This window comes from Sylvia atricapilla, chromosome 4 (assembly GCF_009819655.1).
Source record: "Sylvia atricapilla isolate bSylAtr1 chromosome 4, bSylAtr1.pri, whole genome shotgun sequence".
Taxonomy (NCBI): Eukaryota; Metazoa; Chordata; class Aves; order Passeriformes; family Sylviidae; genus Sylvia; species Sylvia atricapilla.
In genome coordinates, this window is record NC_089143.1 from 68688791 (window position 1) to 68714161 (window position 25371).

A 25371-nucleotide genomic window follows, 5' to 3' on the forward strand; every position below is an offset into this window, starting at 1 on the left:
TGGGCTTCAGGGCAGCATCCCCGAGGAGAGAGGCAGCATTAGGGCGAGGCAGGACCTGCTCTTCCCTTCCTCTGACTTTGCTTCCCTGGCAGGGCACAGCACCTGGTTTCCTGGAACAAAGACAGGAGCACAGGAATCAGATTCTGATGGAAAAGAGAAGTACAGGGTATTGTGGGCAGAACAAGTGTCTGGAGCCAGGCAGGTGTGTTGCCCCCTGCTTGTGGGCCCAGCTCCATCCCAGCTGGGGCTTGGTCTCACAACGTTCCACGGTGTGAGTCCCATGGGCATTCAGAGGGTGGGGCAGGGGGTCTCCTCTTCCTTTTCCTTCCTTGTCCCCCGCTTTCAAGGGTTCCACTGTGACAGTTTTGTCACTAGTCCCTCGCTGTGGAACATATGATTGCAGCAAGCTGGCTGTAGGCTTTGTGCTGACATCTCCTAATGCCCACATCATGGAGCAGCAGAGAAGTGTTAATGAGTGGATCAGAGGCACTGCTGCCTCAAGCACCAACTCCTTTCTTTTTTTAATGAATTTTTAAAAGAAATCAGCTCTTCTCCAAACTCAAACCTTCATTCTTTGAAACTCACTAAATGAGATGGAGCTTTGCCCAGAGAGGCTGGATGATAAAACCAAACAAACTGAAAAAGCTGCCCATCTCTCCATGAGGATAATGGCAGCGTTATTCAGAGGCTTTGTCATTGAAACAATCTGAATCCTGCTCAGGAAATGTTAATTTACAATAGTCTGGTCTTCCTCTGTGCAGTTCTGTGTGCAGCTCCATGCAGAGCTGCACGTGTGCCTTGGATTTCTCTTTTTCATAAACAGCTTTCTACTGACTTCACTTGGAATATCACACGATTGAAAAGAATCCTTGTGTGTGCACATGTGATTAGTGCGTGAGTGTGAGAGCCTGTGGAAGCATAAGGATGCAGGCATTGACATTCCAGTGTTGTCAGCAGGGTGAGGAGCTGCTACTCAAAGCAGATTATTTTCTCACACCACTGTCACTTTTAAAACAAGTTTCATTTTCTGAAGCCATTAGAATTAACAGCTAATTAATGGATTGCTTGGGTTTAAACTGAATTTCCCCTGAAATTTCAGGGAGTTAAGGAGCTGGCACAGGACTAGATCCTCCACTTGAAGAGATGAGCAAAAGCTGCCATTGACTATTGCCTCAGGAAGCCACAGTGAGCTCAAACAAGTCAGGTTTCCCTTGATTGTCCGGGGTGGGAATTGTGATTCCTACATCCCCAATGGGCTCAGGACCCACAGGAATTTCATCCCTCATCACGGAGAGGTTTGCTGGGCAAAGCAAGGGCAGTGCCATCTCACATGTGTACATACAAATCTACCTAGGAGGACCTTCTCCTGTACAGTCTGCAGGCCTGACAGAAAAAAAGACTGTTTTGAGATGATAGTTAGGAACAGGTGAAATAGAAATAAGGACAGAAAGTAAATAAGGTGAGTGAAAGTCCTTCCTTGAGTGAAAGTGCTGCTTTACTGTTTCCAGTCTCCTAACTGCTTTCAGTGAGAATGAAATATCTACAGGCTTTGGGAAATCCTACTCAGCATCCAGGTATCTCTCAGGATCTGTCCCATGATCCCTCTGTGTTGTTGTTTCATGTAAAGTTAGGGTAATAATTCCAGTGTAGCTATCAGGAATGCTTCACTAATTAAATTATTACTTTCTCTTAAGTATGCTGGAAACTCCTGGTGGCTGGGGAGAAAAAGTGTTCGGAATGATTTAAAGAAAAGTAATGTCTGGCATGGTTTTGCAACATTCTAACAGCAAAGGGATGTCTAGTTGAAATCCACAGGTCACTTTCCAACTCAGCCAAATCACTCTGAGCTTGACAAGTGAGCCATTCCGTATCTTAAACCTGAAGGGCTGTGGAAAACTGGCACGAGGGGTTATTTCTCCTATTGGTCAGAATTCCTTTATGCACTGCTGAAAGTCCATAGCCTGTTTAGGCAGTCAGTAGTAACTACCTGGGTGGCACTGAGAACTGAAATGTAAATCAAGATGGAATATGCTATTGATCAAGAAAAATGTTTCTTTCATGTGCTATGCTGTCTCTGCAGTGATATTGTTCATAGGCAGTGTTTAATGGAAGTACTAAAATTAAATAGCACAGAGTGAATAAAATAAGGCGCATTTCAATTAAGTTACTTAAAACCTGTATTAGATTGAGGTGTTTGTCAGCATGGACAGTTTTGGCGAAGTTTGTGTGGTATCAAGGCATAGCAAGAACAGACTCCTTGATATTCTTGGTGTGTTTTTTAGTCATTTCCAGGCAATACCCAAGCCCAAAACATGGTCCAGTGTCACCAAAGAACTTACTGTTAGCTTGCAAACCCGATTTTCTCATGGAGGAACGGCTGTGCATTCCGTTTTCAGCCGAATCAGTGAAGAGGGTCCCTTGCCTGCCTCTCTCCTGCTGGGACTGTCAGTGCTGGACATTCTCTGAGCTTTACAGTGTGGATCTGACAAAGGAAATGGGAAGAGACTGTAGAAGAGATTTAAATAGAGGTGTAAAAAATGCTCCCGGGAGTGGGCCTTACCCGAAGCAGTGTCAGAAGTGTGGGAGTGTGACTGCAGTGCAGGCACTGCACAGTCATGGAGCTGGGAGGTGGGAAATGAGAGGGCTGCGGAAGTGTCCGGGACATCCAGAGGTGAAGCCTGTGCTGCCAGAAGGCATTTCACACTTGTCACTGGGCCAGAGACTCCCCAGCAGCATGGCAGCAGTAGCAGCAGCTCAGCCCATGGACTTCACACAGGCCTTGGACACTTTTTCTCCAGAATTGCTCAAGGACTCTGGGGGGTTCTTGGCACTGGCTGTTCCTCAGAGCGGCTGAGGCTCATCCGGCCAGGAAGTGTGGTGGCAGACACGTCTGCCCAGAGTGTCTGCAGGCCAGGGATGGCAGGTTCTGGCAGATGGATGGTGGTAATTTCCAGAAAGCCTTGCTGATGCCCAGGGGAAGGGGGCAGCATCGGCTGCCAGCTCGCTGGCATTCATGGGGGCTTGGGTGGAAACAGGTCACGCTTACTGTGGTCTGTTGCCTGTGGCTGCTGCCAGTGCAGGACCTTATTCTTTCCTATGTTTGGCTCTTTCAGGTCATCAAGGATCCCCCTCCACCTCCGTCAGCCCCAAAAGAGGTATGGTCTGATGGTGCTAATCTTACCACACTGCTCTGAGGGAACCACTCCTGTGCTTCCCTGCGTGCTGTGTGTCCAGCTCCTTGTTCGAGTGCTGCCAGAGAAAGGGCTGCCCCGGGGGCACCCTCAGTGGAGAACAGGGTTGCCAAAGTCCAGATCTTTGCTCTGTCTCAGCTCAGTGTGGCCTGAATTAAGCCCAGATCCACAGAAACACTTAGGGCCTTTATTCCAAGATAGCTGTGTTTTTCACATTCTGCACTGAAAGCAGAAAGCCTGAATAGCCCTTGTCCAACATCTAAAGATTCATGTAGGATTTAGGCAGCATTTTTCCCCAGCTTGTCATTCTGGACACTGAGGAGTTCCCCTTACAAGGGAATTCCTCTCCCTCTTATGGGCAGTAATGCAGTAATGCACTGGAGGCTCTGCTGTCCTTGGTGTTTGCACCCTTTTCACAACCAACAGGGTATGCTCCAGGAACTCCAGTGAAATACATAGAAATTACATTTAGTGCATGTGTGGAAGTATCTTTTAAAAGTAAATACCATTTGAATGTCCTTACAGGAAGAAGAACAGGAGCCCTTGCCTTCCAAGAAGTGGCCCACGGTGGATGCTTCCTACTATGGTGGTCGAGGAGTTGGGGGAATTAAAAGGATGGAGGTTGGTGTGATCGGGAGGTGGCAGTTCCCTCATGCACAAGCTCTATGAGGCTGCAAGTGTGGAAACACTTGAAAGTGCACTGAAAATACAAGGCCATAATGTGTGCTTGTCTTCCCACTGGCATAAGCCTTGGAAAATTCGTTACCATATCGAACAATTCTGACCTTGCCTCTGAAAGAACAGCTTTCAGTAGTTCCATTTGACTGGGACTTTAAATAGCTGCCTCAAGACATGCTCTTTCCATCAAGCTAATGAGAAAGAGAGAGTGAGAGCCTTTTCTGCGTGTTTTGGAAGGAATTACAGTGAAACATAAGTCCCCCAAGTGTGGGCCAGCCAAATGCGCTGACAATGGTGACGCTGAGGAGAGGCTTGATCCCAGAGGGACTCACAGCGACAACAGAGCCTGTCTTTGAAGAGACATGATAGCATCATGTTAATTAAAACAGAATGAAGAATGTGCATCCTTATGGGCACATCCTTATGGCAGGTTTTGTAGTGAAGTCAGCCTATATGGAATGTGCAAAGCAGTTTCTAACTGCAGTCCAGGAAGCTGTCTCTGTCTGAAAAAACCCACCTAGGCCGTACTGAGGTGTCTTGATGAAACTTTAAATGGATTGGCCTAATCAGCTTTGCTTGAGTACTTTTTAAATGCAGAAGCAGTTTGAAGCTATGTTGGTTATATGCATTTTCTTGCAGTTCAGAATTGCTAATTTAGAAGAGCTTCAGATTTCACAAAAAGCAAACATTTTGTGCAGTGTGTTTTAGAGGCAGACTAGGAAATGCTTTCCAACATCAAGAATTACAAGCCTCGATTTGTGGAAACTATGATAGCCTCCAGGAGGGGCTCCCAAATGGGATCCTGCACAATGGAGCAGAAACCTCATGAACACAAGTGACATCAGGACCACAAAGAAAGATGTTCAGCCCATGGCAAAAATGCAAATGAGGGTAGAAACTGATGATTAGGTTAGAAAACCTTTTCATCTGTGGTAGGAATTTTGTGCAGGACTAAGGGCTAAAGATGTGAACTGACTGAAATTCCTGCCAGTGTAATCATGGGCCCTTGAAAAAAGACCCTCTTCTCTGGGGCTATGGCTCTGTCCATCCCTGGGACCCCAGAGCAGTGACAGATGTGGCTGGGCACCAGTGGTCAGTGCCTCCAGGTTTTGACTGGGGAGCTTCACCTCTGCCCTGCTGTGTCTGGAACTGGGGCTGGGAAGATGGGCTCAGGCTGTTGGGAGAGCAGGACAGGCCTCACAGCTCTCCCTGGCTCAGAAGAGCATGCTGCTCCTTTGGGGACTTGGGGCAGAAGCGAAAGAAAACACACACCAAGGGTGGTTGTTCCTTACCTGGCAGTAAAAGATGGTTTCTGTGCCATGGCCATTGACAAACTTGCTGGCCCAGTCATGACATTTCTTCCATGTTTGCAGTCCATGTGGCAGTGGAGTCATCTGGTTTTTATTGCTTCTCTGGCCTCTCTTCTTCTGCTATTTCTCCAGCAGCTTGATTCCTCTGGCAGCTTCTCTTCCTGGAGAAGAGAAGGGACTGAACCAGCACCCCTGCACTTCCCACTCCTGTGCTGGGGCAGGTGCCCATCCACTCCTGCCTTCCCCACTAGCTCCACCCCTCTGTGACAGTCCCAGATAGCTTGGGCAGGGCTGTCTGCTCTCCTAGCTCTGTCTTTGGCACTGTTATAAAGTTTTGTGATGTCATTGCCAGACCCTACCTGTTACAGTTAATTCATTTTCATATTTGGGTGTCAGACTCCATCACTTCTGGTTTCTTCTGTGTGAAGTGGCTTCTGTCTGAAGGTGAAGGTAATTTTTTCAATGAGAGATCCACCATCTAATGATTTTAACAGTGTTTAAAATACATTTTAGTAGCCACATGACAACCCCTGTAAAAGTACCATTGATCACAGTGAAAGACATAGGTATACAGCAGCCTCCTGGCAAGCCAGATCACAGCAAATGGCATGGTTGTGGCAAGTCTTGCTGAAATGATCCAGGCCACTTTTACTAAGGACTCTCAAACTCCAGCCATAGCTTTTCGCTGTTCCTTTTCAAATGAGAAGGGAGCAGCCTTGTCCAGGCTTGTTTCTGTGTGCAGTACAGCAAACACTCCTGCTCAGATTGCTGCATGGTGCTTCCAGTTACAAGGTAAAATGGGATTCCTGTAGCAAGGTGAATCATCCCTCTTAGTGGGAAGGTTTTTCCATGTATTTCATCTCCAGAGCACAGTGAGTATAGCTTGTATGGAAGTGGGAATATGTCTGTCTCTCCGATAGTGACAACCTATGTTTCCTTCTCTTTCAACTCTCTCTATATTTTATACACTTGGAGCAGTGATTAACATATACATTGCTACATATTCTACATGCATGTTCTACATGCACTTAGGCAGGGTAGACTGCTTCATCTACACTTCTCCAGTGTGTATCTTCCTGCAGGACAACATGGAAACCTGAGCAGGTTAAAGGAGCTTCTGCTCAAACCTTCTCTAGCATCACAATAAATCTGCACTGGGGTTCTCAAACTCTCTGGGCTAGGAGACCTGGGTTCAGAAATCTTGGCTTTTATGGGTGCCAGATTAAGGTCTGGTATTGTAGGATAAATAAGAAGTGGAAATTACATTTTTATATCATTACTTGGAGAAGAGTTCACAGATTCCCTGTCTCCTGTACAGCCCATGTAAAGCAAGATAGGATTTTTTTTCACTACTGAGACTTATTTACAGACATTTACCTAAGACTGTTGTTATCATAATGAAGAGGTAGTGTTCTCCTCAGTACCTCCTCTCTTGTTTATCCAGCACCTCTTTGAGATTTTTCTTCTGTTATTTGCAGCAGTTTCCCTGTCCTGAGGTGCACTCACACCTGAACTCTGTCTTTCCTCAGGTACGCTGGGGCGACAAAGGCTCCACAGAAGAAGGGGCCAGGTTGGAAAAAGCAAAGAATGCTGTGGTGAAACTCCCAGAAGAACCTGAAGAACCTTTTCACCCTAAACCACCTAAACGAAAGCCTACCTCACCAGCCACGCAGCAGAAGTGGTACACGCCAATCAAGGTATCTGTTTGGTCTTTTGGTACGATTTATTACTGAGGGCTAGATGCTTTGTGCCTTATGCAGGCTGAGCTCTGCATTACTTTCCAAGTGTTCCCATTCAAGTGTAATGTGCTATTCTTGAAGGGAACACCTACTCAGCAGGAATGGCAGGAGCAGTTTGTAGCCTTAAATGCAGCACTTGATCATTACTACCACGTTCTGTTTGCCTCCCCTTAAAAAGGGACATATTGTACAGTGAGAGCATTAAAATCTATGGGGGCTTTGTTGGCTTAGTAGAGCTAATTAAACCCAAAACTGCACAGTTTGTAGCTGCTACACTAAGTTTTAAACACACATTGTCATGACAAACCAAGAAAAGCAAAACTTATATAAAACAATGTAATGCAAGAAGTCTGACAAAAATCAAATTGTTCTATCTGGCTCATAAGAATGGTGCTCTGAGTCACCTGCAAACATAGTGCAAGCACTGCTTACAAGCAGAGGGTAGGTCTGTAAATACCTTGCCTTTTGGGTGTTAAGAACAGAAAACAAACAGGTGTAGCTGGGACTCTGGATACTTCTGTCTTCCCAAGTGCCTGCGAGTCCTTTCTGACCCCCAGAAATCCCTGAAGCCATGATGTCCAGACACACAGGCAAGGTCTGGAAGCATCTGTACAGAGTGGGGTGCTCCCAAGCAGCTCTGTGACCCAGGCAGGTGAGTGCCTTCCCTGGCACTCCAGGTGGGCAGGAGCAGCACCACAGCGGTTGCAGGGGACGCAGGCCAGGCTCAGCTCTGCTTGCCTGGCTGCAGGGAAGCGGTGCTCCGTGGTGGCACTCCGGGATGCCCGCAGGCAGCCCTCGTGCGGGTGGGTGTGCTGCTGCCCCCTGACCGAGCCCGCTGTGTCCCCACAGGGCCGGCTGGATGCGCTCTGGGCGCTGCTGCGGCGTCAGTACGACAGAGTCTCGCTGATGCGGCCTCAGCAAGGAGACCAGGTGGGTGTGCGCTGAGGGGTCGGGCCACAGCCAGCCTGGAGGCTCTGGTGTGGGGGGCAGAGAGCCACCGGAGTGGCACGGTGGGAAGGGTGACACACCGGGCAATCTGCATGGCAAAAGGGGCATGGCACTGGCCTGGTGCCAACACAGGGCTCCTGGAGGCAGAGGGAGGGGTGCTGGATGTAGTGTGTGCCCAGGTGGAGAACAGGAACACAGCCTCGTCAGGGTAATCTCTGTCACAGGCACACAAATCGCTCTCAGACCCAGCTGTTTGTAAGAGCAGAGGCTGCCAATAATGTCCATGCAAGTTGCTTCCTAGAATTTTGTATTTCCACACTGATGACACCTTTCACAGAACAAGAAGTTGAGGAAATATGTTTCTCAGACAGTCCTTTCTTCTGGACTATCTGTGGCCACTGAAAAAGGGGCTTCTCCCCCAAATGCTGCTCTGATGAGGACACAGAGCTGCTGTTTGCACCTCTGATAATGAAACCAGATCAAGTATTTTTGATTGCTGCTCCTCAGAGAAGTATCACTTTGAATGCCAGCATTTACCTCCTGGGCCCACTCAGCTTCCTGTCTGTGGCACTTGGGAAGAGTCACAGGAACAAATGCTTTCCTTTAAATAGGACAGCAGCAGGTCACAGTCTCACATTTAGGCATGAGTGCTGCTGTGCACTGTCTATGCACCATACAACATGAGGGCCACATAAATGCTTGAGAGAACTTATGTGTGGTAGAATGGGAGGTAATGGGAATTTTGATTATTTTCTTGGGATGAAGTTTGGTGCTGTTCAAAAGGACGAAGAGGTGAGATTAAGGTGAGACAAGTATTGGAAGCAGCAGAATGGCCAAGTGCCATGCTGCAGGTGGAGAGCACAGCTGATACAGCTGTTAGCATTGTTACCTTGGCAGGTTAGTCACTGTTTGCATGAATGATGCATGTGACATGGAGCAGCAATAACAACAGCAAATCTACACACAAAATACATGGCATAATACAGTTTAACAGGTAAATTCAGTGTAAACAGGAACATAGAAGTGGTGCCTTAAAAGGCTAAAAAAGTGTTAGTCAGGCCCTGTTTTGGGAATTTCTGCCCCTAAAGGCAGGGAGTTACTGTAGGGATTGCCCTCGGGGCAGGCATTGCTGAGCCATCCGTGCAGTCAGCTACCTGCCTTCTCTGGGACTGACAGGAGCAACACTGGCCAGCACCTCGGCTTGTGAAAAATAGAGCAGTGGCTCAAGGGAAAAGGAGTGATATTTGTGCCTCAAGGAATGGTGGGTCAGATATGACCTGTGTCACTGCAGAGTGGCATTTCTGTCTGCACAGTGTTTGCTGTCTTGGGGAAAAAATGGAGTCTTTTTCCTTGTTCCTGTTACACTGGGTGGAGATCCCATGGTGGGTCGGCCCCTGGTGTGTATCAGCACACTCGTGTGCAGGGGAGACACACACACACACAAACACACAGAGCCATGGAGTTGTTCTGTTTCATCATCTTTCTGGTTACTGTTTAAGAACTCATCAGTTCCATTCGTAGACGTTCCAAGAATTCGAGTCCTTGATCAGGCAATTGAAATTTAGGCATGAAATATCAAAGGAGAGCAAGCTGTTTGTGCATCCCTGCGCTGTCCTGGCTGTGCCGTGTGGCAGGTGGTACGAGGGCCGTCCTGGGAGGCTGCCAGTGTGGCTCAAGCCCCAGGAGCCGTGGCTGCCAGAGGCAGGCAGCGGCCAGGTGTGGGCACACCAAGCAGGCTGTAGGCACAGCTGTGTGGCGGCCGCAGGAGCGCAGGGCAGGCCGGGGCACATGGGGCCTGGGGGCTGCAACACTAAAGGTAGCATGGCTTGGACACAGCTGCTCCCCAGTTCGCCTCAGGCACAAATCCAGAGATCCAACGCGGGCTGTGCTGGGGGCTGAGGACACGCAGCCACTTCAGAGACAGCTGCACGCCACAGCAGCTGCGCCGGGCTCCCAGTGAGGGACAAGGACAGCAGGTATGGATTGAGGGCCCCACAAACAGCCTCCATTAAGCCACAAGCGCTTTTGAAGGGCTCCCATCAAACAGAGCAAGTCCGCAGCAGGAGATTTCGGCTGCAGAGCCATGTGGTGTTTTCTGCGCTAACAAGGTAATTTATAAATGATGCATTACCCAGTGTCTGTGCTCTGAGCTAGACTTACTTCCTTTTCTTTATTAAAGGGGCAAAGAAGACTGAGCCACAGCAGCCTAGGCTACTCTGATGAACCAGTTCAGTGTCCGAGGGTCTATACTGAACTTCTTTTCCCAGGAATCTGGGTCTGTCCAGGAACACAGCCTGGCACAGGGGCACAGTGCCAGCCTCAGGGGCCTGGATTTTCCTCTAAATCCTTGTGTTTGTTTTCCAAGTCATAGTTTAGCACCAAGAGGTGATCATCAGTGGCTTGGATTCTTTCTCTGAGCTTGCTGTAATGTGATGGTGGCTGAGACTCTGATCCTGTGTGCATTTATGCACACAAATGTCTTTAAGTCCACGAATAGCGTGGCATTTCTAGTGAAGATTTTGCCATCTCAGGATGGAAATAGGTGTCAGTGGTGAAAGAAAACAAAGCCTGTACTTCCTTCTAGAAGAATCGGAAGAGAGGAGAACTATAGAATGCTTCCAGCTTGTACAAACCACGTACAAACCAAAGAAAAACACTTGGTTTTGATTTTAAGCCTGTTAGTATTTACCTGCTTTAAAGGTCTTTTCTAATAATGGCTGCAGAATTAACACAAACATCTGTTTAAAATGTTACTTTTGAGCAGCTCTGCATAATACAAAAGTAACACATTCTGCACATGCAAGATATGGATAGCAGCGCTCCCTCCAAAAGGAAGCTCCTGGTCACTGGAGTCACAGCCTCGCCCTGCCCTGTAACCTGAGCTGCTTTCAGGAGGCTCTGGCTGGCTGCCTGGCAGGTGCCCATCCTGACTAGAGTGGCTCTGCTGGCAGTTGGATTTGCTGTCAGTCAGTGGAAGCAGGAGGGATCATCTTGCTGAAGAGAGGATGTTGTGCTGGTGTCAGGAGAAACAGGGATATTTTCCCAACTACGTAGGCAGCAGTTCTTGGCACTGCCTCCCTTGATGCAGATGAGTCTGCTGCTCTCTTAAACGAGCCTCCAGGACTCATCCCTCTGTGAGAATTGGTAGGAATCAGAGAGCAGGAAGAAACCAACCTGCCTGTCAGTTCCAAGGCCATGTGGCACAGGATGACAGCTATGGAGAAAGGAATGCCAGTGCTGGGGGCAGCATGAATGTCCCATAGCTGTCCCACAGCTTCCCTGCCAGCACATGAGCAGTGCAGCCCCCCCAAGGCAAGCCAGAGGAAACCTTTCCTTGGGCAGGGCTGGGGCTGGTAATCACCAACTGTTCCACTACCCAGGATTCCCAAGCAACAAACACATTTGTTTTCCTCATTCTCACGACACCTTTCTCATGGAGTGAACTGCAGCAGTGATGCACCAGGCCTGTTCCCCTGCCCAGATTATTCTTCCCCTGTGAGCTGGCGGTGCAGGGCAGCTGTCCGAGCGGCTGGCCGGGATTCAGGAATGGCCGCTGAGCTAATCTCCAGGCTTTGCAGATGAAGGAGGCAGCAGATAACAGGATTAAAGTTTCCCGACCCAGGGTTTTAACAGCCCGAGAAGCGGGCGGAGGGGGAGACAGAATGACTTCTGTCATTAATCTTAATTGATTGCCAAGAGGTTTTTAATCTGGCTTATTAATTAGGAAGGTCCTTAACACACTGTCTACATATCAACATCAGATGCTCTTTTGGGACTTTGGGGACATATGGCCTATCTATATTTACATTCACACAATTTACGCATACATACATCGCTGTATGGGAGCTGCTCGCATGGGTAACGCACACGGAGCGCCGAGGAAGCGTTTGCATTCACACACTCGTCAGCAAAAGGGGATGGAAATGAAAAAACAGCTTGCACAAAGGTTACATTCCCACACGTTGAACTCACATACCTCTGTTTATATCGATATGCATATTAATCCAGATCAATTTTTTGTGCCATTTATGTGGATTAGCGTTCAAATGGCATTCTTGGTTTGGCAGATTTAAGTGAGAGGTCCCAGTGTTCTTCCACAGTGACATTACACTTTTTAAAAAGTCTGGGCTGTGGGTCCACTGCCATTTTGGAGGAGATCAGCACAAATACTTGATGTAACAGTAAGGTGATCCTGAAAATCAGTGACCAGAGCCAGAGAGGCTCCGAGATGGGAGGTGGTGACAGAATGAGGTGAACAGAATTAGGCAGGTTTCCCTGTCACTTCACTGGGCTCTGCTTCTCTAACCAGCAGCAAAGGCATGTGAAAACACCTTGGAAAAGCTGTTTTTAGAAAGTGAGTGTCTCACCTCACAGATGCGGTGTCACCTGCCATAGCTGTGGCAACCTAAGCTTGTTCACTCACCCGTGGTGAGTTGTTACAAACCTGTGGTAAACTGCAGCTCCTGGAGTTCAGAGGATGCTCAGATGTACCCACCCAGGCCCAGCCCGACCTGGGGCTCTAAAGCCTGCAAGTAGTTGCACATGTTAATCCTTTCATGCACAACGTTATCCAAAAGAAGGCAAGGGGAGGGAGCTGTTTTCCCCCTACAGCTCTTCAAAAGTTGGGAAGAACTACAGCACACATGCTGCTGGATGTGATTGCTGCATAGGAGAGGCAGACAGTGGGGAGAGAGAGAAAAAAAGTGATCCAAAATTATATCTATTGCCTCTGATCTTATTACTGTATTCCCATAATTCAAAATTACTTTTGTTCTGAAATCAGTTTTTGCATGTTTAAGTCCATTCTGAAGTACAGATCCATAAAGCATTGACAAAACCCCCGTAAGACTTCAGTTGTTTGCATTTTAAACTGGCCAGGTGTTCCCCAGCCAGAACATTTCCTGACCATTGACTGTGAGCTGGCTGTATCACAGCCTCCTGCAATTTAAATACAGGCTCCAAGGAAGTTAATGCAATTTGCAGTGATGGTTACTGATGCTGCTCCCTGTCACAGAGGGTTTGTGGGTGCACACGGGTCTGTCCCCTCCCAGTTGCTCTGAAAAGAATTCTGTAACTTCTAGGAACTAGTGGGCAAATGCTACATGAGATCAGCCACTGCAGGTGGGCTCAGCTCCTTCCAGGCTCCAAGCTGTGCTGGACAGGTGACCAAGGAAGAGGAGCAGTGTCCCTGGCCTGCATCCTCAGGATGGGTGACACATCTGTCTATGAACACAACCTTGGGGATGGGGTGATGGCCTTCCTGGAGCAGTGCTTCCCTGCTGCAGCTTCGTGGGTGCTCTGGGGCTCAGTACTGCTCCTTCCTAGGTAGTGGTTGTTTCTCGGACAGATTCCTGTCTGCAGTTTTCTCCCACAGCCTTGCCTGGTCTTTATTACTTAGTCCAGAAGGCCACATCTGGCAGTGTAAAACAGTTGGATCCAATGAAAAAGGAGTAGATTTTCTTGGAGTTCATTATCAGCTTTTTCCAGTGAAACAACAGAAATTCTTTACTACTGTGAAATAGAAGTTCCCTTTCTGGATGCAAACTGTGCCTGTCTGAGCAGAGGGGAAGTGAAGGTGCAAAAGGAGCTTGTAGCATGTTCTGTACCTTTCTGTACCCAAGTAGGTGGATGATATTTTATTTTTCATTGTAGTAAAACACAGAACCTGCTAAAATCTGGAAAGGCTGTAAAATGATGTGCAGAACAAGCATATTATGATCCAAAAGAAAATTGATTATTTAGAGTTGAACATTCAGAGCAGAGCCCAAGGGCTCTGAGGATATCACTCCATTCTGGGAAGGATGTTCCCAGCCCAGCCGAGCACCCCTGAATTAGGGAATCCCCCCAGAAACTCTTGAGTAGTGCAGCTGGGACCCCCATGCTCACCCAGGAGAGACAGAGAGGATGTCTGAAGGCACCCCCTCTTCCCAGGGCAGCTTCCTGCCTCCCAGGACTGCCTTGCTGCCCTGTTCCTGGCTCTGTTTGCCCCCTTGGGGAGCTGTGGGTGCCTGTCTTCAACCTGGAGTATCTCCCACAGCCCAGCCATTTGCTGTCATGCCTTTACTAAAACAACAGCTCTAGTCAAAGGTTCCCCTGTGAAGTGGCCAGGGCAGTGATGGGAATGCCCCTCCCAGCCCATCTGCTCCCACACTGGAGCAGCCATCGCTCCCCTCTGGTGACACTGCCATGCCCCCAGCAGGTGGTTATAGGTCATCAGGGCCAATCAGCTCCATGATTATGGCGGCTCAGTAAGGTTTTTCCCTCTGATAACAACATTTACAACAAAAAGGAAAGGTGTTTGAAGGATTAGGAGAATATAACAGATATAACTTTTCCATTGTACCTAGCAATCTGTGCATTAGAATTGTGGGAATTCTCTGAGAGAACTCTTCCTCTTTCTTTAAATTTTTCCTGTGCTGATTGTAATTAAGCCCTTTCCTTCCAAGCCAGCCACATGCCCAGCTGGCATTCTGTGAATGCTCCAAGGCACTTCTCAGGGAATGTTTGATGTCAGTTTGTCCTGGTTTATAAACCCATAAATGCTCTGCTTAGAGAAAGGAGAATAATACTAGGTTTTGGCTCAAAGAAGTCGGGAGTAACACAGTGTGTTGTGTACCCCCCACAGCAGGAAGGATGTGCCTTCCCCCTGGGCCATGGCCATACGTGCCTAAATGCAGTGTGTCCTCTGGGCAGAGTAGCAGGGCTCTCCTGAGGGTCAAGTGCAACTGAGGCACATGTGCAGAGGTGATGTGAGCCCCAAGTAATGAAACAAACCTGTGGCCAGAAGGGGAAGGAGAGATGCTCCTGGTGAGCTTTGAGCACCAGCTGGAAGTTGATCCGAGTAAAGGGGTTCACACTGCACTTCTAGGGGATAAAAATGGGAGAGTTAAACTGTAAAAACAGTGACAAGGGCATTTGGTGCCCAAGAAGAGCAACATAAAACAGATTTTTTTTCCCATCAATACATTCTTATTTGTTGTGGAGCTTAAGGCACAGAGATTTCACCTCACGCAGACAAAAGCCAAGCCAAGTCAGGTCTTACACCAGTCTAGGATGAGCTACACAAACCCACCTGCATTTATCAAGGACCGCACTGCTCAGGTAGAAAGTTGTGGCACAGAGGCTTTGTTCTTGAGATGGCTCTGAAGAGCAGTTTTATGAGTAACTGCCTCACCTACCGTGTTCAGGCTGAGCCACGTGCCCTATGTTATGTGGCATCACCTGTCAGCCAGGAGTAACTACTGATCCCCTGATTTGTCCAGTGCATGCTCAGGGAGAACGTTTGCTGTGCTTTTGTCAAAGGCTGTTGTCACCGGAGATAGTCTGAAAAGGCCAGTTTGGTGCTAATGAGATGGCCGGGAGGAGGGAACTCCACAACAGTGATGGGAAATGGTGCTCTGGGCTTGCTGCCACTCTGGGATTAGGGTCTGTCTCCCACCTGTGACTCGTGGTCTGACCACCCACAGAGCCCTCAGCATCTGCAGCTGGACACCTTCCCAAGCATCCTCCCACTAGGGACCCTGTTCCTGCAGAATCTGCGTGTGCAGGAGCAACAGGAGATGTGCCTGTTCGGGAGATGACAGAGCACGTGCACAAGGGTGACCCGACCAGCTCACACCTGCAGTACTGCCATGCTGCCTGGTGCTAGAGGAAGGGCTGGGCTTCCTATGCTACCAGGGCTACAGGTCTGTCTGTTTCCATGGTGTGAGTTTGGGCACACGCACCCCAGCTTCCTGAGGCTGGTATTTTCAGATGTGCTACTCAGATCTATTTTTAGGGTTCTTCCCACTGCAAGTCTGTGATGAGCATTAGAGCTTTAAAGCGCTGCTTTGGGAAGCTATTATCAGTAGGTATTAATTATTGAACACTATACCTTCTGGAAAAGTTGTTTCATCACTGCAAAGTGACCTTGCTAGAAGAGGCAGAGGGAAAGAGAGGCGTATGGTGCCTCCTGAGAGCAAGTGGAGTGATGCATGGCAAGAGAAGACACTAAAGATTTATTGTCTGTGGCAAAAGAAACACAGATCTCTGCTTGTGCAGAAAATGTTTTTGACATCATACGCCATAAAGAGTGATTGGATGCTGTAGTTAAAAAGTGTTTCACTGAAGGGAAATAATAGATATTTTCACAGTGCTGTGTCTATTAAGCATCTAACTGTGTGGCTGCACAGCTAAGCTGGCCCTGAGAACTCAGTGTCGGAGTTCAGGCAGTTCTGAGTTTAAAGGCAGCTGGATAATCCTGAGAGAGGACACTGAGAATTTATCTGTCTAGGAAGAAGATCCCTTTTGACCTTGGCTTGTTACAGGTTCTTATTTCCTGACAGCACACCACTGGACTAGTTCAACATCAGCACTGTTTGGACGCCTCACATGGAGGTTTAATTTATTAGCCTGGCCCTGGCCTTTTCCCTAGAATTTCTTTTTTTCCCAGCTGTTAGTGCAGCAGTGTGCTTGTCTCCCAGTGTTACTGGGAGCTGGAGTTCTCCCTTTGTTGCAATGGTTTAAAAACCCCAGGAGAAACAGGTGTTCAGTTTAAAATAACAGCTGGAGAGAAGCCAGCACTCAGGCTCACCTCTCAGCCTGTGGCTGCCTCTGTCAGGCTGGAGAGCGAGGTGTGTCCAGAGAGCGCCTCGATAAATCATCATTAAGTCCACATGCAAATAGAGCAGCCAGGCCCAGGCGCACAATTAGGCAGCTAATTATGTCGGAAATGCAATTGCACACTTTGCCACAATGGCCCCATGGCCTTGGGAGCCGGCCGGGGCCCATCCTGGCCCAGTAAGGCACTGGGATAACACCTCTGGAAAGTGTCCTGTGAGGGGCAGGGGTGTTCAGGGCACTCAGACGGGAGTCTGCCCAAGCACAGCATGGCTGTGTGACCCTCATCCAGCTGGGAAGGAGAGGGACAGGCCAGACACAGGTGTGCTGTTTCTGGCTCTTTTTGCTGCCGATTCATTTTCTTCGTTTCAGCAAAGCAAAGAGGGGAATACCCAGCCAAGTGGGATTCGTGATTCAGATGACAGTGTATGAGTGTATGACTGACTGAAACTGCAGCAAGGCTGATTCCAAAGGAACACAGAGTTTAAAATAATGCTGTCATTGTTCAGGGACAGCATTTTCCATGTGAAAATATCTGATCTAGGAGTGTTGTCAACACCATGATCCTAGGGGTCAGACTGTTCAGCCACTGCTCCCACTGGCAGGGCCCACCTGAGAATAGCAGTGAGTGACCTGGGAGCTGAAGCTGGGCAGTGGGGGAGCTGCTGCTCCCTGCACACATGAGGTGCCACTATTGGCTTCAGTTCTGTTTACCTGTGCTGAAAGTTTTCAACCTGGATTTGAATGCTTAGCAGCTGAGGGAGGCAGTTCCCAGTCAAGAAAAATGAAGTGCACTTGTCCTGTGCCTGTTCAATGTCCTTATGATGCATTTTCTTTATTCTTAGTCTTGTAAAACCAGCAGTCACTTCTCCATTGATAACGTGCTGGTAATTTCTTGAAGGAGTTGGAAGGAATTCCTCATTTGGAATTGAAAATTTACACTAAAAGTCTGAGAATAAGACTTGCTGGAGAGAATTTACTAGCCAAGGAGTAAAGATACTGTCCTACATTATAAAATCATAGAACTGCTAAAATTACTGCAGTTTTTAGTTTTAAAATGCATGTAATTTGTACAGTCTGAGGTGCTGCTCAAAGGAACTTTGCCTGTGTCAGGGGATTCTCATTAGGTTTATTCTGTGAACACAGTAAAACCAGGATTTCTGTATGGATTCAGGAGGAGAGGCTGCCTGGGCCTCATTTCTATCCATTTTCACCCACCTGCCACGGTCACTCCAGCAGCTGAGATGTGTTTGTGTTTCATTTTTGTGCTCATCACCACTACTTAATCCTAAGGAAAGCCATCATTTTGCTTAGAAGAATGCAGTGTTTCACATTTTTTGCAGTTTCTCACCTACGCTTCTAAAAAAACGGGTCCATGTCCCAAAATCCCACCAAAAAATCCAGCACCAGAGTTGGGAATTGTATCTGTATTTAGGAAAGCCAGTTTCACTGCACTTTGATCCAGCGTAGAGCAAACACAGGGTTATAACCTGGGTTAGAGGCACACCTGCACTTGTAAGCTCTTGCATCCCTGTCTCCTCAGGATTCCCCATCATTTGTTACTATCTCTGTGACAGAGGAGGAACAGGCACTATATTTTCTGATTGTCACTACCAAGTCTGCAGTGATTTATTCCTACAGGCTCTAACTGAATTAAAATCTTAATTAAGCCTATGCCACTTTTTTCTTCATTTTAATTAGGAACAGCCAAATCACTTGTCTGGGGGAAGGAGAAAGAAAAAGATAAAGAGCAGCAACACTTTGTTCTGTTCTGTAGTTGTATTAATGAAGCTGTGGTGATAGTGTCCTCCCAGAGAGGTACCACAGGACTGGACAGGTAACACAGCATAGCCAATGCAGTGGTACAGGAAACTTCAGTCTTCCACAGAAATACTTTCCTTGAGTGTTTCCTGGTGTCATTTCACACCTAACTTCTACAGTCCTCACTTTGATAAGACACCAGGAAATGACCCATTATAGCAGTGAATTTTTGGTGCAGTCACAATAAAAACCCTCTGAGATCATCAGGTCTGGCCCCTTCACCAGCATTGCCAAGGCCACCACTGACCCACATCCCCAGGTGCCACATGCACAGGCCTTGGAACACTCCATGGAGAAGCATCGCTTGTCTGTCCTGCTCATGTTCCACCTACAGCAAACCGTACACACAGGCTGTGCCTTGAGCAAATTAGAGGTTTGCACTAAGCTCTCCTAACTTACCAAATGCTGTCATCAGTTAAGTGTAAATCTCTCACTTTTAGCAGCAAAGGGATTTTTGTGTGCTCCTCTTTCTGTGTTATCTGTTCCTCTCTCCCCAGCCAGCCTCTCCAAAGGCTGCAGCCTTGCACAAGCACAGGCTGGCTCTTTGTGGGGAGGCCCTGGCTGAGTTTGTGTGCTCCTCTACAGGGTGGAAGATTATTTTCCCACACACTGCCCCCCATGGCAGGGAAGTGGCCATTCCATCAGTTCCCCCTGTCTGCAGGGGAATGTGCTTCCACCAGCAAAGCTGCTGTGGCAGGACCGGGGGCTCAGGCTTTCCTAGTGCTTCATGGAGCAGGAACCCTCCAGGGGGACCTGGAGGCTCTCAGTGCTCCTGTGAATCTCCTGCTCAACATTTGCATGTTGACACTTTCTACTTAAGAGGCCTTTTGGCATCTCTGGCATTAATTTATAATGCTATGGTAGTGAGGCTGCAGCACTGCAGGAACAGCCTTTACTTTAGAAAGACTTTGCTGTGGAATCTGACTGGATTCAGTGCAGAGACTGACCACATTCCAGCTGCTCCTGCTGGGATTTGGTTTGTTGGAGTTTGGTTTGTTTGAATTTTGAGGGTTTTTTTCTGATTTTTTTGGCTAGATTTTACAAGTGTATTTCTTAATTGTACTTCCCAGTATCTTTACATTTCACACGTTCTAATGGAGTGTTATAGGACACTGCTGGATTTTGTGCACCTTCCTGTGTGAACTGAGCCCCAGGATCAGTCCAGGAAACAAAGGGCTTGAATTTGTGTACTTGTTTGGCAGATGTAACTCACAGACTCTGAAACCTCCTCTGGTTTATGCAAAGGTGTAATTAGAACCAGGGGGTTTTACAAAAGCAAAGTGGGCTCAAAAGGGCCATTTATGTCAGTAAGGCCTTGCATGGGCAAAGGACAGACCAGCTGGATTGAATTTTATTACAGCTGGTACAAGGCCCCTTACAACATGCATGGGTCATTTAAAAATTTTAGAAATCATTTAACTTCAATCAGCCTTTCACTAACTGCAGTTAAATGCATGTAAGCCATTTGAGGACAGTTCACAAAGCTATTTTTACTCATTTAACTACACCTGTTTGAAAATATAATTTGAAATATGCAACTAATTACTATAATTGAACCTGTGTTTCATTTTTGCCAGAGAATTTTTATTTAGAAGTTTCTAATTTGCCAGTGTGGCTTTGGTTCTGTTGTGCTTTCAACTCCAAAGAGCTGACATGCTCATCAGTGAAAGATGTAGAAAAGGCACCAATCTACCCGTGTTGCAATTAAATTCCGGCTTCAGTCCATGTGTGGCTGCAGCTTTGGAAGGTAATTGTGCACACCTCATTGCTTTTTAGTTCTGAATGCTGCTGTGGTCATTTACCAGGTAATTCCAGAGACAAGGTCTAAATTATCAGTGATTTCATAAAGTTTAAAATATCCATACCTAGCGGGAGGATGCCAGGCCACTTGCTCCTGCCTCTCAGACTGTGAGTCCAAAAGTCCTGGAAAAGCCCCAAACCTGGGGGGGAGCAGGGCGCTGGGCTGCCCACGGCTCAGTTCTGTGTACAACAAACACATGGTGTTGCCATGGCAATCCCGCTTAATTCGGTTCTGTAACAGCAGTGACAAACCCTACCACTTTCCCCAAATTCACCACTCATCACGGCATTCCTACACCTTACCTCCAGTTAACCATTTGCAGCCATTTCCCAGCTCTCACACAGGGATTTTTGCAGGGGCTATTCCTTTCCTTTGTCCAGTCAAACTAATCTGATCCCTCAGGCAGCTTGAATCTCTCTCAGTGGGACAACTCAAATTTTTGTCAACCCCCCCAGAATTCCAGTGTCCTCCTCCTGGTGGCATTCCCAAGTGTCTCCTCAGGCAGAAGGCAGCTCTGAGCAAGGCTCCCAGTGACATTGGGGGTGTTGTGCTGTGCCCACACACCTGCCAGCTGGGTCAGGGCCCTCTGCAGGGTGCATAGCTCCTTTGGGGAGGTCTGACTGTGCCCTTCCTCATGGCCCAGTGCAGCCAGGGCTCAGGCTGGGCTCTGGGAGCAGCTCCTGGGCACACTGTCCCTGGAAGTGCCATCCCCCAGCTCCCCAGCCAGCCTTCCTGGCCAGGCAGATAGGAAACAGTGGGGAGTGTGTTTGTTGGTGTTCCAGCGCTGCTGGGTGGATGCTCATCCTGGCCCAGCCCTGTGCTGTGCCCAGGTGTGTGCCCCCCCAGGCCAAGCCATCTGCACTTCCGCGCCCAGGAGCAAATCTGGGTCAGGCCAGGCAGGATGGGAAGGTGCTGAGCAGGGGCCTACACACCCGGCACATGCTGCTCCGTTTCCTTTTGCATCAGTGCAGCTTTTCAGGAGAGGCTGGTTCAAGTGTTACCCAAGTACTCAAGGCCTATTCCTGAATTAAGTGGAGGAGCTTCCTTCCCTATTTCCAAAGCTGACAACTCCATCACCACCTCAACCAGGCTGTGTACAGCTCTAAGCTCTGGCTTATATCCATATCCATGCTTTAGTGAGGAACCAGATGTTCCCTCTCTCCACAGTTCCTCCAAGTTATCTCCCATTCTGAGACTGCCCTCAAGGGTGCTTCCCCCTGCCTCGTAAAAAACTACAGAAACCCAGAAGCTTTGGATAATGAAGCAAACATATTTTTGTGGTGCAGCGTGGGCAATTTTTTTTCAGTCTGCTGCTAGTTTTTAAATATAAAGTATAGCATATGTTTAACACAGAACATATGGAAAGAATGAAAAAGCAAATCTTGAATTCCAAGTATCATATTCTAAGTGGAAAAGACTCCACAGTGTGAAAGTGGTCATTCAGAAAAAAATTAGAAAGATATACTTATTATATGTAAATACTTATAAGCTTAGTTATGAGAAGGAGCGTTCCCTCACTCTGGGCAGTGTTATAATTATAATTATATTTAATATTTATATTATAATTATAATGTATAAGGCACACACACAGGTGAGTCCTCCTTTCAGAAGAAGGTGTGACAGCTCAGCCTCAACAGGAAGGGTGCTCAGCTCGGGAGGCTGCTCAGCACCCCTGCCAGGAGCCTGTGTGCTCCTCACGTGATGTAAGTTAGGCTAGGTAAGACACCTTAATTTTCTGGACAGACTGACACTGCAGTGATTTACTAAATTTCTAAGCCCGATAATTCACTTCTAAATTCTTAGCACACAGTTATGTTCAGTAGTTCTTCCATTTGTATTTCTCTCTGCTCTTGTACTTTGTACCTGCCTGTGTAGGACAGATCAATCCAAACTTTCACCTGGGAGTTCATGATCTCTCAGTGCCCAGACTCCATCCACATGGACCTGGCTGCTGGGAGCAGTTCTGCTCCCCACACAGGAATAGCAGCAAACGCTCCCCTGTCCTATAACTGATGGGGAAAACTCCTGAGAGGCCATTTCACACACGAGGGGTTTTTTTACCAGCAGAGACGCTGAACAGAAGGGTAAACCAGCAGGGCCACCCCTGCATTCCCTCCTGCCTACTCCCCAGACACATGCTCACAGAACCACGCACAGCTTGGGCCAAGCACCGCTCGGGCCCAGCCCTGCCCTGAGGGAAACACTGCGCAGTGCAAAGCCCAGCACTGTCCCCAAAACAAACATTGTCCCCCAATATCCACACTGCAGCAGCTTCTTTTCTCATGTCTCAACACTTTGTCTCTCCTCCAGAACACAAGGATGGGGAAAACTGGTTTGAATGCCACAAGACAGGTATTCTCTCTTATTTAGAGAGAAAGGACTCAGCAGTGGTAGGGAGGGACCCCAGTGCTCTGTGCTCCCCAGACCCACCAGCACACAGGAAGCTTTAGACACCATCCTTACTGACTGTCCTCCTTCCTCCCTTTCTCTTCCCTCTCCTTTTGTGTGCAGTCCCAGATAACTGCCAGTCACTTGGCTGGGCTGTCTCACAGAAGGTGCAGCAGGCACAGATGGCACTAATGCATAAATGTGATCTAGTGAAGGGATGCCAGCACCAACCCCCAACAGGTTCCAAGGAACTGCAGTGCACTTAGAGGGATACAGGGATTGGCAAGGTGAAAGCTGAGATTTGCAAGAGCTCACTGTTCCCAAATCAACAACAGAACCCTACAGCAAACTAGCAGATTTCTTTATTAATTTAGCAAATGCACTTAATGCCACCGTCTCTGGGTTTATGTGTAACAAAGCCCCTCCAAAGCCCTCACTCACTATACAAATTAAACTGAGCAAAGGAAAAAAAAAGGGAAAAAGACAAAGGTGGCAACTGAAAACCAGAACAAACTCAACAGTCTGCTCTGATCCCTATGGTTTTTGGAAGAGTTTCTGAGAGGAAACAGAGGCACAGAGGGGTTAGGAGTCAGGGGATCTGGACAGGGTCTGGCAGCAATGGAATAAATCCCATAAATACCCTGTCCCTCCTCAGCACTTGGAGCACACAAACACCCCACCAAATCCCTTTTTCCAGTAGTCGCTGGTAATGGACATTTAGGAAAAATGCACAGGAAGTAAAATCAGCCTGACCATGTTTCCACAGGACATCTCTCCTGACTGCTGGAGAACAGGGCTGTCTCCATAGGCACATCTGTAACAGTGACTTCTAGTGAGGAAAAAACATCTCAGGGATATAGAGCCTCCACCCTCAGGCCTCGTTCCCAAGGGAGGAAGAGAGGACATCCCAGTGCACCCATCCTGGGGGCTCCCAGCACTGTGTGTGACAGGCCAGCTTGGGGGGCCAGGAAGGAGCCCCCTGACAGACTGCACCCTGTCACTGCACAGTCCTGGGATCCTTCACATTCCAGTGCCATGAGCCTTATGCAGCTGCCTTTAAAGGAACTATTCCTGATTTTCAACAAGGCACACAGAGCAGAAACAGCATCTAAAAATTAAGAGCTGGTAACTTAGTGACACTGGCACCTGCAGGGGAGTTGTAGCAAATGCCTTGGCAGTATGAAATCAGAGAATGCTGCTGGGGAGTGGGATGCCCAAATATCTGAAAAGTGTGAATTACTAATCCCTTTGTCATTCCAACCAAAGCCTAACAATGTGCTGAGGGGTTTATCTGCAGGAAGAAGAGTTTACTCTTGTGGTACCGGGGAAGCTGATGTCGCTGAGGGACGGGGAACAGCCTGGCACTCGTGCCCTTCCTAGCCCAGTGCTTGGTGTCAGCAGCACTGAATTGTCCCCAGCTATAGGGCTGGAACAGCTGGGTCACAGTGGCATCTAGAGGGCTGCCACGTGCAGTGTGTGTGCAGAACAAGAGTCCTGCTGGGCTCTCCCTTCCCATCTGCAGAGTCAGAGCCAGAGCCAGTGCCAGTGCGCACAACCAGTGCCCAGCCAATGGGCACAACCCCAGGGAACTGCACCCTCCTGCTGCAGCCTTGCTAGTCTTCCTCCTAAGAGCCCCCAGTTAAATCCTACCTACTGCTTCAAACAGAAGGACATCTTCCCACAGGATTTCTGAAGTGGATTTTTTGGTCATAGTAATTGTACGATAACTAGCTTAAAATGATTTCCATAGTGTCCTAAATACCACAGAACTGGGCTGCCTTCTCTCCTTAGAAGCCATTGCCATGTGCCAGTCAGATGCTGTATAATCCATAGGCCAGGATCCGAATGGTGTGCCACTGCTCCATTATGGGCTCAGAACACAACCCTGGATGATTTATGCACCTAAAGCCATACAGCACCTGGGTCTTAAATCTCTGAGCCATCTGTAGAGTCTCTCTTCAGTAAGGCCCAGGTTAGAGAGTTGATCAGGAAAAGGACACTAGGAAGTGTTCCTAAAGGAAAGGGATTTTAGGAGAGACCTGAGCTGAGGTCATAATAAAGAAGAAGTGGAGTTTAAGAACGGATCTTCTGACAGTTCTGGTTTATCTGTTGCTACACCCCATTTCAGAGAAGGATAAATTGCTTTCTTCTCACAGTGGTTGCACAAAAGGGAGGAAGGAAGAATAATGAGAATGTTTAACTTGTGCTTTAGAGATGCCATCCCTAGAAACTCCATATATCTGATATTCTTTGTCCTCATAGATAAAAAAGACCCCAAAGCACTAGGATTTGCTAATTTATGGTTTCACCAGGCTGATTCTTGATTCTATAAGACTTGAAGTGTGATGCCTCTACAGTAGCAGATTATCTTTTTTTTCTTCCTAAAAAAAGTACTGAACTCAGGAAGTTTGTTAGGATGCTGACATGAGGAAACTGGCACTAGAGATCAGGTGTCAGTCTGTCTAGAGACCCTCATAACAAAAATGGGATCCTCATTCACCACAGGGATTCATCGCAGAAGATTAGGGAAGAGCTCAAAGAGCTGACACATCACTCAGAGAAAACCTTTTCCTTGTTCTTCCCCACATGCTGCAGTGCTGCACATGTGGCTCGCAGAGCTTCAACTGGAAGCATGAATCACAATCCAACCTCTCAGTGTCCCATGGGAGGAGAGGGAGCTGTCCCAGGGACAGCACTGCACGTCACTGTGGAGAGGGCAGGAGATGTGTCCTGGTTTTGGCAGTACATGCATGAGCAGCTGAGTGTCCGCGCTGGGCAAGGTGTGCACTGGGCCAGTGCCAGGACATAGAGCACCTTCCCTGTGGCAGTGGAACGGCCTCGCTCTGCCTTCCAAGGACTAAGGAAAGCTAAAGAGCCCTCCATTGGCAGGCGCCTGC

At 48.0% G+C, this 25371-nt stretch overlaps 1 protein-coding gene across 1 annotated transcript in view; it reads left to right on the forward strand.

The window, feature by feature from the left end:
* The window catches only part of ANTXR2 (ANTXR cell adhesion molecule 2), a 79512-nt gene that overhangs the window by 45446 nt on the left and 8695 nt on the right, over positions 1 to 25371 (forward strand). The window contains exons 13-16 of the mRNA XM_066318240.1: positions 3114 to 3155; positions 3717 to 3812; positions 6709 to 6876; positions 7768 to 7848. Coding sequence (XP_066174337.1) covers positions 3114 to 3155; positions 3717 to 3812; positions 6709 to 6876; positions 7768 to 7848 — 387 coding nt within the window. The remainder of the gene's footprint in view (positions 1 to 3113; positions 3156 to 3716; positions 3813 to 6708; positions 6877 to 7767; positions 7849 to 25371) is intronic.